This window comes from Rattus norvegicus, chromosome 8, assembly GCF_036323735.1.
Source record: "Rattus norvegicus strain BN/NHsdMcwi chromosome 8, GRCr8, whole genome shotgun sequence".
NCBI lineage: Eukaryota > Metazoa > Chordata > Mammalia > Rodentia > Muridae > Rattus > Rattus norvegicus.
The window spans coordinates 47694568-47712351 of NC_086026.1; the positions used below are offsets into that span (position 1 = coordinate 47694568).

Genomic DNA, 17784 nt, shown 5'->3' on the forward strand with positions numbered 1-17784 from the left:
CTGGGGAGAATCACCATCTCTGACCTCAACTCAACTACAGAGCAGTAGTGAGAAAAACTGCATGGCATTGGTACAAAGTCAGGCAGGTTGATCAATGGAATAGAATTGAAGACCCAGAAATATGCTCAGACACTTATGGACACTTGATCTTTGACAATGAATCCAAAAATATAAAATGGAAAACAGAAAATATCTTTAATAAATGGTGCCAGTCTAACTAAAGGTATCTGTGTACAAAATTAAAAATAGATCCATATTTATCACCTTGCACATAGCTCAAGTTCAAGAGGATAAAAGAACTCAGTATAAAATCAGACACTCTGAATCTAATAGAAGTCAAAGTGGGGAAGAGGCTCAAACTTATTGGCACAGGGAGAAATTTCCTAAACAGCACTCAAATGGCTCAGGCTCTAAGATCAAGAATTGATAAATGCGATCTTTTGAGACGGCAGAGCTTTTGTAAGCAAAAAGACACAGTCAATAACATAAATCAGCAACCTATACAATGGGAAAAACCTTCACTAACCCCGCATCCAATAGAGGGCGCATATATATATATATATATATATATATATATATATATATATATACACACACACACACACACACACACACACATAATATCTGAAGAATTCAAGAAGCTAGTTTCCAAAAAAACCAATAGCCCAATTTCAACATGTGGTACAGTGCTAAAAAGAGAATTCCCAACAGAGGAATCTTGAATGGCTGAGAAGCACTTATAGAAATGTTCAAAGTCCTTAGTTATTGGTAAATGCAAATCAAAACAATGTTGAGAGTGTACCTTGTACTAAAGACCTCAGCTGACAGCATATACTGGCTAGGATATGGAGAAAGAGGCACATTCCTCCATTGCTGGTAGAAGTACAAGCTGGTACAACCACTCTCAAAATAAAACTGGTGGTTCCTCAGAAAATTGGAAATAGTTCTATTGAAGATCCAGAAATACCATTCTTAGCCATATACTCCAAAATGCCCCACCATAGGCAAGTGCTCCACAATGTTTATAGCAGTCTCATTTGCAATATCCAGAAGATGGAAAGAATTCAGATGTCCCTTAGATGAAGATTGGATACAGAAAATGTGGTTCATTTATACAATGGAATACTATTCAGCTGTTAAGAATGAGGACATCATGAGTTTTGCAGGCAAATGAATGGAACCAGACTATATCATCCTAAGATTTGCAACCCAAATCCAAAGGGACACACATGGTATGTACTCACTAATATGTAGATATTAGCCAAAAAGTACTGAACAACTTGGATACAACCCACAGAATTTATGAAGTTTAATAAGCAGAAAGGCCAAGTGAGGGTGCTTCAATCCCACTTAACAACAAAGGAAAGAAAATCATCATGAGAGGCAGAGGGAGGAAGGGAGGGAGGGAGGGAGGGAGGGAGGGAGGGAGGGAGGGAGGGAAGGAGGGCAGGATTTGGATAGGAAAGGGAAGCAGGGAGTAAGAAGAGAACAGAATCAGGTATTGGGGGGGGTGTAGGAGAGAAGCCGAGAGGGCCAGCAGAATGAATGGAAATATGCAGCCTCAGAAGGTGGGAGCTGGAGAAACCCTCTAGAAGGTACCAGACATCTGGGAGCTGAGATACTCTCAGACTCAATGGGAGTAACTTACATAAAATGCCCACCAGTAGGGAAAAAACTTGACGGGACCACTCCTGTAGACAGGTCATCAAGAGGAGGGATGATGTTACCAACTGACAGTCAAAATTTCTGACCCAATAGTGTTCCTGTCGAAAGAACTGCAAGGACAAATTGGAGAAGAGACCAAGAAAAAGGAAGTCTAGTAACTGGCCTAATTTGGGGGATCCACTTCATGGGGAGACACCAAGGTCTGACACTATTACTGGGGCTATGGTGTGCTTGCAGAGAGTAGCCTAGCATGGCTAGCCTCTGAGAAGCTCATCCAGCCGCTGAAAGAGTCAGATGCAGATACTTACACCCAACCAAAGCACAGAATCTGGGAGAAGATTTGCCTAATCCTTGAGATACTTGAGACCCCAGGAAGGGGGAGGCCTAGTGGTGGGGAAGCATCCATCATCTCAGAGACAGAGAGGAAGAATAGCTCTGGGAGGGGGGACAAAGAGGGGGATGATGACTGGATTGTAAATAAGTTACACGTGTGTGTGTGTGTGCGTGCGTGTGTGTGTGTGTGTGTGTAATCAGTCAGTATGTTAATTTTAAGTAACTTTTCCTAAAAATACTAAAAAGTAATATTTTTTATTAAATGAGAAAAATACAGAGCAAACATACTTTGTTGAGTATATCAAAATGATATGCTTTGAAACTAAGGAGAAAAATAAATTAAAGTTGTTTATGAAATTCGTGGGCAAATGGTTGGAACTGGAAAATATCATCCTGAGTGAGCTAACCCAATCACAGAAAGACAAACATGGTATGCACTCATTGATAAGTGGCTATTAGCCCAAATGCTTGAATTACCCTAGATGCCTAGAACAAATGAAACTCAAGACGGATGATCAAAATGTGAATGCTTCACTCCTTCTTTAAAAGGGGAACAAGAATACCCTTGGCAGGGAAGAGAGAGGCAAAGATTAAAACAGAGACTGAAGGAACACCCATTCAGAGCCTGCCCCACATGTGGCCCATACATATACAGCCACCCAATTAGACAAGATGGATGAAGCAAAGAAGTGCAGACCGACAGGAGCCGGATGTAGATCGCTCCTGAGAGACACAGCCAGAATACAGCAAATACAGAGGCGAATGCCAGCAGCAAACCACTGAACTGAGAATAAGACCCCCGTTGAAGGAATCAGAGAAAGAACTGGAAGAGCTTGAAGGGGCTCGTGACCCCATATGTACAACAATGCCAAGCAACCAGAGCTTCCAGGGACTAAGCCACTACCTAAAGACTATACATGGACTGACCCTGGACTCTGACCTCATAGGTAGCAATGAATATCCTAGTAAGAGCACCAGTGGAAGGGGAAGCCCTGGGTCCTGCTAAGACTGAACCCCCAGTGAACTAGACTGTTAGGGGGAGGGCGGCAATGGGGGGAGGGTTGGGAGGGGAACACCCATAAGGAAGGGGAGGGGGGAGGGGGATGTTTGCCCAGAAACCGGGAAAGGGAATAACACTTGAAATGTATATAAGAAATACTCAAGTTAATAAAAAAAAAGATAGAAGGAGGGTAAAAACAAAAAGACAAGCCTGGTAGGAATACAAAGTGGTACAGCTACTTTGAACACTATAAAGAATCTTCAAGAAGCTGAGAATAAACCTACTGTATGCCCCTTGCAAAAAAAAAAGAAAAAGAAAAAGAAAAAAAAAAACCAAGAAAGTTACCGACAATTAGTAAAACAAGATAAAGTAAAACCTGGTAAATTGTGTCACTTTGAGGGTGTATTCTAAAACAGAAATTTATGAAGAGAAATTATCTATGAAAATTATATTTTTACATAAAAGTTAATTACACATAATATCTACATGGCTAATAATTCAAATCAAGTATGCAGTCTTCCTGTGCTAGAAGGAGACAAAAACAGATAATAATTTTATTTTGTTTTAACATCAAAATTAAGATTATCATTAAGCATGCCATCTTAGGTTTCTTCTTTTGCTCTTAAAAGACACCACGAGCATGGCAACTCTTATAAGGAAAAATATTTAACTGGGGCTGGCTTACAGTTTCAGGGGGTTAGTCCATTATCATCATGGTGGGAAACATGGCTGCATGCAGGCAGACATGGTGCTTGAGGAGATGAGAGGTCTACATCTTGTCTCAAAAGTAGTTGGATATATGCCACATTGAGCATATCTTAATCAAGGGGCACCTCGAAGTCCATCCTTTCAACAGCATACGTCCTCCAACAAGGCTACACCTCCTAATTGCACCACTCCCTATTGATTCCTGTGAAACTACCACACATGCCTAGAAAAAGTGTGGCTTGAAATAGGAAAATGATAATTTCCTGTCTTCTGAGGTAAACTCAATGCAGAATATATGTGATCATTTTCTGCTACTGTGAGTATATTCTTATAATTTCTAGAGACAAGAGTTCATTACGATCTGACAGACACTAAGTTGAAATTGTTCTAGATGAAATTGAATTCAAGTACTCATAGTTTTCTACTTGGAAGTTTCTGTCCAATTTATGTTTTCTTCAATTATTAAAACTATGATTAAAACATATATATATGTGTATATATATGTATATATGTATATATATATATATATATATATATATATATGATAAGTGACCCACATGCCATGTAATGTTAAGAAGCAATTGCAATGGAAGTACATATATCAAGATTGTTGAAGCAAGAAAACACATAAGATGAAGAAAAGACAAGGGTTAAAGAAAATCAACGACCTTTATTCTGATTTAAAAAAAAAAAGATGTTCTCTTCTTGTTTCTAGTTTTGATATCACTGAATGAAGTAGAGGAGACACAGCAAAGAGGCATTTTGCCATATAGGTGAAGACAAAGCCACCAATGTTCTGTGAGTGGGGGGTACCATGTGTTACTTAAATGTACACGCTTATTTACTTAACTGAGCATGTTTAAGGGTATTGAAGCTCACCAGGATCATGAAGTCCAGAGTTTCTAAGGCAATGTAGAATCTATCCCAAGCATGGACTAGAAAAGTCATGCTATTGCTCCTGCTGTTGCTGAAGTCTTCAGGAGAAGACATGAAAGGTGTATTCTACTAACGTACACTGAGACTTTCTGTGGATGGTAGTATTTGACACTGAGTTAAACTTGCCTGTTTGGAGCTTAATTGGATAGGGAGAGAAAATAAAATTTATTGGATACAATTTGTGTGTTTTTGAAGGTAAATATTTCTCTACACATGAAACTTCTTTTGAAATAACTTATTTAGTGCTAGTTTGACATCCCTGTTCCTCAGGCTGTAGATCATGGGATTCAGCATGGGCACAACAGTAGTGTAAAACACAGAGGACACTTTGCCTTTGTCTTTGGAGCTGACGGAGAAGGGCTGTAGGTACATGAATGCCAGGGAACCAAAGAAGACAGAAACAGCACAGAAGTGGGAGCTGCATGTGCTGAAGGCTTTGAATCTGCCCTCAGTGGATTTGATACGGAGGATGCTAGCAATGATGAAGACATAAGAACCCAGGATGGTCAGGGTTGGAATAAAGATATTGAAAGCACTGAGACACAGGAGTACTACCTCATTGACGTAAGTGCTGGAGCAAGCAAGCTCCATCAATGGGAAAAGGTCACAGAAGTAATGGTTTATTATATTAGCCTTACAGAAAACCACTCTTAGCATGCAGAGAGTATGAACTGCTGCACCAATGTAGCCCATGGCATAGACCCCACCTACCATCCAGGAACACACTTGGTATGACATAGTGACATTGTAGAGCAAGGGATTGCAAATGGCAACATAGCGGTCATACGCCATTGCAGCCAACATATGACACTCAGAGATAACAAAAGCAAGGAAGAAATAGAGCTGAGTCATACATTCCTGATAGGAGATGATATTCTTCTTTGCCACAAAGTTCACCAGCATCTTGGGGGTAATAACAGTGGAGTAACAGAGGTCAATGAAAGACAGACTGCTGAGGAAGAAGTACATGGGGGTGTGCAGGTGAGAGCTGAGCAGGATCAGGATGATCATGCCCAGGTTCCCCAGTACCGTAAAGAGATAGATCCCAAGGAAGAGGAGAAACAGGGGCAGCTGCAGCTCTGGTTTGTCTGTTAAGCCAGCGAGGATGAACTCAGTCACTGTGGAGCGATTGCTATCTGCCATTGGCATCTGGATGTTTCCTGTAGAAAGTAAGAAAAAATGTTTATCTCTCTGCTCTTGATGTGGAACATTGAATTCAAGTTTTTCTGTTTTTTTTTTCCTGTTTCAACAGCCCTTCATATATGCTAACAGTTCAAGACTTTAACATGTGTCATATCTAACATGTCTAGGTCTATTTGTATTCCCTGAACATTCAACAAACAGATATAATAAATATAGTGGAGTTTTATAACACCCCATGCCTATCTTGTAAATATTGGTTTATATGAAAATAGCAGCATCATCCAGGACCTCCCAAACAATATCTGTGGAAAACTTTCACCATGAATTAATAAATGAAGCAATTTTGACATATTTATTCAATGTTTTAGTGTAGATTCTAGATCAAGAATGTAAATAAGACATTAAAAATAAAGTTCCTTTAATTGTAAAGAAAAAATGACTCTATTTCAGGATCTTAATAATATAATATTCTGTGTAGGACTAGAAAATATCATCCTGAGTGAGGTAACCCAATCATAAAAACACACATGATATGCACTCACTGATAAGTGGATATAAACCCAAAAGCTCAGTTTAACCAATGATACAATACACAGACCACATGAAGCTCAAGAAGGACGACCAAAGTGCAGATGCTTCAGTTTTTTTTTTAGAAGGGGAAACAAAAATATTCATAGAAGGAGATATGGAGACAAAGTTTGGAGCAGAGACTGAAGGAAGGGCCATCAAGAGACTGCCCCACCTGGAAACCCAGCCCCTATACATACAGTCACCAAACCCAGAAAATATTGCTGATGCCAAGAAGTGCATGCTCACAGGAGCCTGATATAGCTATTTCCTGAGAGGCTCTGCCAGAGCATGACAAGTGCAGAGGCGAACGCTGACAGCCAGTCATTGAACAAAGAACGAAGTCCTCATTGGAGGAGTTAGAGAAAGGATTGAAGGAGCTGGAGGGGTTTGCAACCCCATAAGAACAGCAATACCAACCAACCAGAGCTCCCAAGGACCAAACCACCACTCAAAGCATCCACATGAACAGACCCATGGCTCCAACTGCATATGTAGCAGAGGATGGCCTTGTTGGTCACCAATGAGAGGAGCAGCCCTTGGTCCTGCCAAGGCTCTACCCATCAATGTAAGGGAATGTCATGGCAGGGAGGCGGGAAGAGGTGGGTGAATTCATAGCAGAACACCCTCAAGGAAGAAGGGGCAAGGGGAGTGGGATAGAGGGTTTATGGACAGGAAACTTGGAAAGGTGATGATAACATTTGAAATACAAATAAAAAATATTCAGTGAAAATAAATAAATAAAATTTCAATAAAATAGAAATTTTCAATTAAAATATGAAGGAATTTGAAGAAACATTTAAATGCTCTGTAATTTTAGAACAGAAGGTTAAAGTCAAACTCAAAAACTATTAAATTCACTAAAATATAAAATTACAATTTGTTTATATGGACATCAAATAGGGGAAATATTAGACATGGCAGTTAGAATTGTAAATTTCTATGGAAAGGAATTGAAGACATGCAGAAAAAGAAAGGCATCCATCATCATGAGTCAATGAAAATCATTGTGGTAATGGACATACTTTCCTGACCAATCTCAAACTCAGTTATATCGCTATCACCTTCCTGATTTTCTTTTAAATTTGCTTGTGCATGAATTATTATACCCCATCAATTTTTATTCAATGAAAATTATGTGATCCAAGCAAATGAGAACTAACCTGAAAGGGCAGAATGAAGACCTTGTCCACGCTCCTGTCTTGAGTCTCGCTGTGATGCTCCAATAGATTGCATAGTATAGGGCTGTTATATGTATAAATGTGAAAATCAATGTAACACATTTGACATCCCAGAATCAAGCTTACATCTAAAAAGTTTGTGTACAATGGCTTTATAATAAGGCAGTGCAGAATTACTTTAAAATTACATGATATGAGGTAATCGTTGTTAATATATAACTCTCCAGTCATTCATTCAAGCTAATTCAAAATGGTCCATTGGTAGTAAACATAGAAGGTAAAGGTATATTAACATTGAAGGAAGGATGACTAAAATTTTACCAGTTTGAAATTGCTACTCTTTTCTTGATAAGGTGCTAAAATCAGGGGCTGTCATACAAAATTAGTAAAGTGAATATTACATAAAGTCTGAAAACATTGCATACAGCATGGAAAAAAGATTAAGACATGGGAAAAGTTTTTAGGTAGTGCACATTAACCCTAGTGTAGTTTGACAATAAAAAGGTCAAATGATTCAATTTGTAATGTCCAAAAGCTGGGAATAGCTAATCTTCTATTAGAGATGTACACTTAACCAATAAGCACTGGAAACACTATTCTTAATCATTCATTATTAAGAAAATTCAAATAAAATCTACAGTGAAATAATGTTTTACATTGATCAGGATGATTGCAATTAAAGCTGAAAGTATTATAAGGATCTAAACAAATTAGAATCTTCATATGTTTTTGGTGGTATTTTAAAACATTACTGACTGGAAAACAATTTGAAACATTTCAAAATATAAATTTTGGTGTTATATATCCCAGAAATTGCAATCTAGTGAAATACCCACAAGAATTTAAAACACACATTCTTATAAAAATCTGTACACTAATGATTAAGTATAAGTACTCATGATATCATAAATTTGGAAAAAAAACAGATGTTCATCACTGATGAATGTACAGGTAAGGTATACTTTTTCCATAAAATGGAATACTGTTCTGCAATAAAGAGACTTAAAATTCCTGAATAGATCATGTCTTTGAAGAGTTTGAAACATTGTAAGTGAAAGGAACCAAGAATGCAAGGCAATACATTGTCAGGGACCATGTTTTAAAGTATCAAGAGTAGGCCAGTAATACAGACAGAAAGAAGTTTGATGTCTTCAAGGAACTGTAGGATAGAAAGGGAAGTACCAATGTCACTGCTCATAGAGTTTTATTGAGGATGGAGATGAAAACATTCTACAATAGAACATGATGAGGAATGTGTAATTTAATAGATAAATTAAAACACTGAATTACATTAGAGAATGCAAACTTTATAATATGCCACACTATAGGATATGTTTTTAAAAAGCTAACACCTCATTAGAGCAGTCGAATAGCCTGACCACAAGAAAGATTTCAGCACATTCTTGTACCTTTCTACCTGCCTGGAATCCCTTCCCGTCTATGTCAACCTTGTGTGTATCTTGTAATTTATACCAAATATTCAGGTTTCTCAACAACGGGTCTTTTCTCTGTTCTACAGTCCACTGTTGTGTTCAGTCATTAATTCATACTATCACTTGTATTTGTTCCTCTAATGCAAAATTTAAAAAAATTAAAATAACTATTCTCAATGCAGTAGGAGTTAGACAGAAGGTAGACATATAATCTAGAGCCTTTCTTCTGTATCTTTTACTTGAGAAGAGTTATAAAACACAGTCATCAGTTATGCATCAGGCCAAAGGAGGCTACTGTACTTTCACCTTTCCAGCAGCTACAGACTTGAACCAAATTCACTTTTGGTCACTAACCATTGAATATTTAGTATTTTATCATTCGAGTACAAAACAAATCAAGACTCATACTAACACATGTGCTTTCATAGTTTCCACTGTTTTTTCTGGCCAACTGACTAATTTTCTTTGTTCTCAACCGCTGATCAGGATGTGCTAGAAAATAAAGGTTCTTAGAACACAAGCTCCACCAAAACTTATTACGACACTTTAGACATGGCACTAGCCATGGGGGGTGTCTGACCTATCCCAACTGATTAATTGCCCTGAAGTCTAACATGATCTCATAAACTCAGTGCTTTCCTTTTTGTGACTGATTCAATTAAATTTGTATATTGTATTCCAAATTTGTCTGTGTTGATTTCTCCTATAAAATTTCCTTTGGAGAATGAAACAAAATTTTGTTCCTTTAAAAAAAATATTAGTAATGTCACATGAACATAACCATGAAATCACTAAACTTAAAGTGTTTATTGGCTTTTAATAGATTCATCAATAAATTGTTTAAATAGTTCTGTATTACTTTAACAAAATCTTTGCTTAAACTTTATAATCATCTCATGAGTATTTCACAGTTACATTTGCATATGCAAGCAGAGAAACATATCTCATAGTTGTGTGAACAGAGAGAGCAATTAAAATTAGTCTTTGACTTAGAAGCTTGTCTTGAAAAAGTCTATCAATAAGTTAGCTAATAATCATATGTAAATATTACAATAGTTATAAAATAATAACCTATACTTTCTGGAAGATAACTGTACAAAGAAGATATTCTTTGTATATGAATGTGACACTAATAAACATTCAATGGTGACATACTGAAATGATGTTTGAGGTGTTGAGTATAGAGAAAGGCATAGATAAAGCTGCCAGTCATTGGACTATTTCAGTCTTGAAGGGAAAAGGAAGATAGATTGCTTGATTGAATAGCATTCAAATTTAAATATTAAATAAATTGTTCTCATGTTCAATATTATGTATCTATATCAATCATCAAAACATCCCAAGGATATCAATGTTTAATTAAAACAAATAAGATGTCTAAAAGGTGGAAGAGATAGGTAAGGAGTTCCTCTATGACTGGTGCTAAATTGAAGGTGTGACATAAATAGAGTATTACAAAGTAAACTTAGTCAGGAAAATTGAGTATTTATATTAAAGCTATTTATACTCTACCTAAAGATACTGGTCAGTATCTGCCTGACCTGTAATACAGATGGAAAATTAATGCATTATGTTGCCTCAGGGAAAATAGGAAAGTCAATTAGACACAATTTGTGTTAGCGTCACAATCATCTATTAAGCATACATGAAACATATTAGGTTTAAACATAATTATTTTCTTGACTTCTGATACATCTCTTCAAAATATGAATGATCTTTTCAGCTACTTTCCTAAATTGTCTAGAGACTGGATCTCAGACTGTCTCATTCCAACATGGAGTGGCACTAGGTGAAACTGAATCCAGTTGCTCACCTTTTCTTTACTGGGGAACTTCTCTCCCAGTTCTCTGTGAGCTTTAGGGCCAGTGACCTTCTCATGAAGTAGTTCTGTAGTAGGTAATGATAGTTCAAATAAAACCTCCCCAATCTCTTTTACTCAGAGGACCAAGATACAGATCTCAAGTTCCAAGTAGATCACATATTGAGAATCAAGTGCCAGGATTCATGTTTGAATTTCTCAAATCAGTAGAATAAAGTTAAGGCAGTTTTGATGATAAAAAAAGATGTGTCACAAATAAATATATATTCATGTATATGGCATATATATGTATTTATATATTCTCTCAAGACTTTATTATTGGTATAAACTGCATAGAGTGATGGGGAAGCTAAGAGCAATTAAAATTTTATCTTCCATTTCTCATGTGACACTCTTATCCCCCTGGTATATGGTTCTTGCTGTTTTGAAATAGTCGTTATCTTTAGGATAAGTCTAGAAATTAAGCCCTGGTGGACATGTTTGTATGAAGCATTTATGTCACTGACTTTCAAGCTAAAAATAATTAAGAAAATATTTAAAGCCATGTCAATGCATTTCAGCTTATTTAAGGCATTGTGAAATAATGATTTGTAATTGTTAGTAAATGTGGTTGCTTTCATGTCTGTTTACTGTTTTCAATATTTTAAAGGATCTCAATTAATGGTCTGGGGTACATATTGACTTAAGTAAATTTATAAATAAGTGGTGATTCAGAAAAAGTACAAAATGAACTTTTATAAATATTTCATAATAGGTAATAAATTACTCCTGCAGTTGCTTTCCATATAGGTATATAATGGAAATTCTGAATACAGTAAAACGAGAGACTAGAAATGCACCAAGAAAATAAAGCAAAATGGAAGACTGTAAATAGTTTTTTTGAATTGTAGAGTTAAAGATGAGCAATGTGATTTATGAAGTAAATGACAAGGGAGAAACTTAGAACATAAAATATCTGTATTAACCACATTTAGCTTATTATAAACATACATATAAATTATTGATACATGATTGAAAACATGTCTCTATAGAAGGTGAACATGCATACATGCCTCCTGCTCAACATGATTGTATCATGGTAACATGACAATAACCATAAAATTCTGAAACTAAATGTTTGAGTGTGTAACAAGGGAATAGATAAGATCAAACAAGGTTTGCAGTAGCCAAGCTCTAACACTGCACATTAATGAAATAAATATATTAGTATTGTAGTAATGTGGGATGGGGCCACCTACCCTTCTCAAAAATTTAACCCAGAATCATTCCTGTCTAAAGGTGTAATACAGGGACAAAGAGTGGAGCAGAAACTGAAGGAAAGGCCATCCAGAGACTGTCACATCTGGGGATCTATCACATATGCAGCCACGAAACCCAGTCGCTATTGCTCATGCGGAGAAGTGCTTACTGACAGCAAACTGATATGAATGTCTCCTGAGAGTCTCGCCAGAACCTTAACAATACAGATGAGAATGGTTGCAACTAACCATCAGACTGAGCAGGAATATCCCAATGGAGGAGTTAGAGAAAGGACTGAAGGAGCAGAAGGGGTTTGCAATCCCATAGGAAGAACAACAGTATCAACCAACCAGAGCTCCCAGGGACTAAGCCACTAACCAAAGAGCACACATGGAGGGATCTATGGCTCCAGTGTATGGCATTGTTTGGCATTAATAAGAGGAGAAGCCCTTGGTTCTGTTGAAGGATTGATTCCCCAGTGTAGGGAAATGCTAGGGCAGTGAGGTGGGAGGGGGAGCATCCTCATAGAAGTAGGGGAAAGAGGAATGGGAAGAGGGAACCTAGAAGGAGGATAACATTTGAAATGTAAATAAACAAAATATCCAATTAAAATAAGAATAAGATGTGAAAAAAAAGAAAAAAGAGAAAAAGAAAAAATTGTAATACCTATGAATCCAGTGGTTTATGTTAATCAGTGTGGGTAGAAGACAGATATAACACAGAAAGACCTCAGGTCATTTACCTAAATGGTTTTTCTTCCGATAAATGGTAGCAATTAGAATAATGAACTTATCCACCCTCTACATAGTCTGTTGTATCTCTTATTATTTTCCTTTTTGTCGGCTTTCTTATTTATTTGTGATAAGGAAATTCTTTCCCTATAGCACACCATATTCTTAACCATAGGTACGAAGTAATACAACTGACACCAAGACTATATTCATATTCTCATTTATAGCTATATATTCATGGAAGCACTGCATATTTCCTACTCCCTGAGCTTGGAGTCACTCTTTTTTGTTCCTCTATAAGATTTACTATTACAGACATGTCATATGAGAGCACAATGAAGTTATTGTCCTTTAAAGGCAGATTTATTTGATTGAGCATAATATGTCTATCGAGCCTCTCATGTCTATTGAGATCTATCCATGTCATTGCAAATGGCAAGATGTATTACTATGGAACCATGGGACTTCCCTAACAAGACTATGGAGGTTAGTTCAACACTTTAAAAATGGGAAAATAGCATTGGGAAGCACTTTCACAGTATCTTTTAAAGTAAATTATACTTAATGCTTTAATTAGTATTTGTTGACAAAATTTTGTGAAAAGAGTTGCAATAAAATTTTCAATTAACATGCTTTGGGTTATTTTAAATTGTTGGTTGGGGTGATTACTTTGTGAAGACTATTTTTCAAATTGATAAAATCTACCCATTAAATTTTAAAAATAAAATCCATAATAACAGAATGAATTAGGATACATATTTTTCATTAATAAGGACCAAGTCGTGGAATTAGGCATGTGATCCAATACAAGGCTCAGTTTTAAGGCACATTTAACCATGAAAAGCGGCATTATTACTACAGTCCATATGATGACGTAGTGTTGGACCTGACTATAACCATGTGTTGTGGGACATATATAACAACTAAACATTTGCATTCCTTCCTAAAATGCTGGAGTGGGCGGAGTCAAGATGACTTTTCTACCAGGAGCTTCTGGAATAAAGACAGGACTACATAAAGAAGCTCAGAATTGTTAACATTCTAAAGACTTCTCCATCCACCATGATGGAAGCCTTTTCTAGTTATGAAAATATTGTGCATACTATTTTACATTACATACTAATTTGATCACACTTAATGTCATTTGTGTGCATATATGAAATGCTAAATTAAAATATTATATTCTAGATACAATTACAAAATATTTCCTGAAAGGACATACTTTGTTATGCTTTTTAATCATTCCAAAGTTTTGATTACATGTGTTAAAGGGCATTTGATAAGTCATACATATTTCACGTAACATAAAATATTGAATGTTAATAGGTACACAAATATGGATATTGTCAGATGGTAAAAGGAATACAATGAGCAGTTTTTAGTTTGTAGAAATTAGTAGTCTACATTTTAAAGAGGGAGAGTCTGTCTTTCATTACAAGTTCTGATGTTATAGTTAGATGATCCCCTTATGTATTCCAGGGCAAGCTACTGGCAATGCCAACACTGCTTCATGTTATTGGTAATAGCACTGTTGCTATTACAGATGTGGTGCAGCCAGGCTTAGGATTAGGTGCTAATGCTCTGTAGTAAGGAGTATGCAGTCTCATGTTATACTTGTGGACATATGTAACACAACACAGAACACAAGTCATTATTTGGAGAGCTCTGTGTTAGCCCCCTTAGTGCCATTCTTGAAGCCTTTGAATATACAGGAACAGAAAGAATTCAGTCATCACTGATTATATGGCAAGAGTTCTCTAATACATGTGGCCATAAAGCATCAGAGAAGCCTTTCTAGAAAACAAGAGAAAAAAATTCATGCAGTTGCTGTTACCTTCAAGAGGAAAAGTCATAGAATGGAGACAATAGAAGGACATCATTATCTATCTCATCTCACAATTTAAAGGAACAATGATGCTTCAGTAAAACCAAAGTTTTCTCTTTTCTGTTCACAAAGCACTATCTGACAGTCCAGTGGCTGAAAGTTACTACTTGAAAGTTTCTTCCCCACACACCAAAATATTACGTTCCCACTAGAACAGATAGCTAGCCTAGACTATGATAGTTAACTATGATAGTTACTTGTCATTTACTAACAGGAAAACAATATAGAAGAGTTAATTTTTCTATGTGAAAAGCAATCTAAAATGAATATATTTACAAAAAGAAATTTCAGTAATGAGTGACTAAATTACTGGTTTACTATATTATACCATACCATACATTTACTCCTTCTGTTTTGCCAGAGGGGTTAGCCTTCCTAGGGGAAGGCGGATATTTCCCTGAGGAGAGAAGGAGTCCGGGGATGGTCAGGGTAATTTCACACCTCTGACTATCAATAAGACCTCTTCTGTAGCTCTGACTTGCTAGGAACCAGGTGCTTCCTTAGTTATACAAGTTTCTCAGAGCAATGACAGACTAATGATGATCCAAGTGGTTCAGATTATAAGCTTGATTTTGCATTACATGTCCAGTTACAATATCAGACACAATTAGAATTTACAAATAGATCGATTCTAGTTATACACCCTAGAACTCCAATTTAAAGAATCTAAAATTATCTCCTATAAAGCAAGCACAATTATTATATGACAAATTGCTTTTACATTGAAAATGTTTGCTATTTGAAAGCACTCCCTTCAGACAGAAAATATCTCAACTGGTCTTTTATGAACAGCAAATACAAATACCTAACTTCCTTTACTACATGTTTCATTATCTATGCTATGAAGTACAAAAAGTTTATTTTAGTCAAATCTAAAAGTTTACTAAGTCAAGCTAAATTCTTGGATTCCAGGTGTATACCCTGTAGGTCCTCAATCTTTAGACTACATCTTCAAAGAGCTCTTAAGCCTACAATGAAAGGAGACCTTGACCTGTAGCCAAGTCTTCTGGCCAGTAAGAGGTTGTCAGTTGTTCCCCCACCAATTATACTGTGAATTTGCTCAGGGGCAGACCCCTTAAGAAAATGCCAAGAGTAATGACCTCATCTAGCTCAGTGCTTATCTGAGCTTAATGATCTCCAGGGCAAAAGGAAGGCTCCCAAAGAGTGGCCAGATAACGTTAATTGTAGGATTTTTCCTACAAAGACTCAGACATTATTTTCTCAGGAAAAGAGATAAAATGAATCATAGTGCAAAAAGTTCCAAAAAGTGCGACATACAAACTACCAAATCAAATGGTTCGAGATAGAAGGATAGGGATTGCATCAGTCTGGTCCATATTGCTGGGCTGTGTTAAGGAGCTCTGCTGGTAATCAGACTCATGCATTTCCCACTGTATATGACTGTGCCACTGTTTATAAAAAATGAAACTGTCAATGAGCAATGGTACCAATGCTAGCTTTGTTTGCTTTTGTTTCGCTGTCTCCCGGTTGCATCAAGCGCTGTGCTGAGATAATGGATGCAATGCACAGCATCTGAGGCTTTGCACTGTGAAGAAATTGCTCATGCATTTCTTGGAAAATGTCTATGATTAAGAAACACAGTGTATTCTTCTGTTCCATTTAAATTGATTCACGGCCAGGTACATTGCCAAAGAGTGAATATCATGTGTCTCCATAAAATACTTGATTGCTAACTATACTGAATGTGTGATAGGAAATGATTCAACTTTTCTTTCACTTTAAACATAGCACAAATGAGCTTGTAAATAAAATTCATTCATGCTTAAAATTGGTAAAAGTCCATTAATTTCATGTATACTTTTATTTTACATATTTATTTCGTAGATCTCCAGCATCCTGGATGTGCTCCTTCATGCATTAAGTTCCAAGCAAACACTTTCATCTGCTCTGCAGCCAACTTCAAGTCCTAGTCTTTAAATCCACTTGGCTCAGAGAAAGAGCTCTGCTTTAAATCCACTTGGCTCAGAGAAAGGACTTTGCCGCACAGATACTGCAGGCAGTGGAGAACAGTTAGAGTGGAGAGGAGAAACACTGTAGAGGATATGATTCCCAAACAGACTCATTCCCTTTTACAGTCAGTCAGGCATATAAAGATATCCATTAGTCATAGAAGGAAATCTGAGCTCACACTATGCTTTAATGCACACTTGTATATGCTTGTGGTAGCTTCATACCCATTTTGAACTATTATAACTTAAAACAGCCCAAGTAGTTACAGATTTAATCATCATTTTATAGACACAAGTTCATTTTAGCGGGATAAGTTTAGGAGGAAAAATATTTCTTAGCATCATGTGTTCTGTCTCTGGGTACAAAATATAGACTAAAGCCAATGATACGTTATAATACTCAATAATTTTCCTATTAGTTGGATGCAGAACAGAGAGAGGATGCTCTTAGTGAGCAAATTCATTACTGAGCTGTATGATGTTATTTCTCAAACAAAGAAAGGATCCAATTCAAGCCAGTTTAAAAATACATGTAAATGCAGGGTTATTGGGAAACTGTTCTTGAGCAGGCAAATTCCCTGGCTGTAAAGGAGATCAGGAAAGTCACCATGGGGAGGGAGATAGAAGGAAGGATGAAGAGAAAGAGAGAAAACTAGAAAGCATGCAGAAAAAAAGGAAAAGGGTGAGAGGAAGAAGAGAGAGAAGGAGAAGCAGAGAAAAGAGAGGGAGAGATCACAATGTCTGAATTATGTAGCAAAGCGTCTCTGGGGAAGGGGAAGCCCAGGCTGAAATGTTCAGGGTTAAGTGTCAGGTATGCCATGTAGGAACTGAGGGATATTGAGACAACCTGGAGGCCAGGTCTGCTTTGGTATGTTAAATATGTACTTCAAGTGTTTGTTCCAGGTTCGGAAACCCAATAGTTATATAATTTCTAGATAATACATTTTCAGCATTCAACCTTGAAAAACAAATCCTGTACCTTTGACTATCTTCAATTTCTCCAAGTGTCTGAGTAGACCATGCAGAGGGAAAAAAAAATTGAGCAATTGATTTAAATTTTAAACAAAACACTTTTCATCCTATCAAAGCAGAAGCAGAAATTCACTTTTTCGGTAAGAATTTTCAGTCCATCCCTTCGCTCATACAAGTGTAACTTTATAGCTGGTCCCTAAAA

The 17784-nt window shown here is 36.7% G+C and overlaps 1 protein-coding gene across 1 annotated transcript; it reads right to left on the reverse strand.

Annotated features, from left to right (window-relative positions):
* Positions 1–4849: 4849 nt before the first annotated feature.
* Positions 4850–5785, reverse strand: Or8g51 (olfactory receptor family 8 subfamily G member 51). Its single transcript, NM_001000596.1, has one exon. The coding sequence runs from the start codon at positions 5783–5785 to the stop codon at positions 4850–4852; it is 936 nt and encodes a 311-aa protein (NP_001000596.1).
* Between the last annotated feature and the right edge of the window lie 11999 nt (positions 5786–17784).

Coding starts and splice junctions, on each gene's coding strand:
- Or8g51 (NM_001000596.1), bottom strand. CDS start 5,785: ATGGCAGATAGCAATCGCTCCACAGTGACTGAGTTCATCCTCGCTGGC.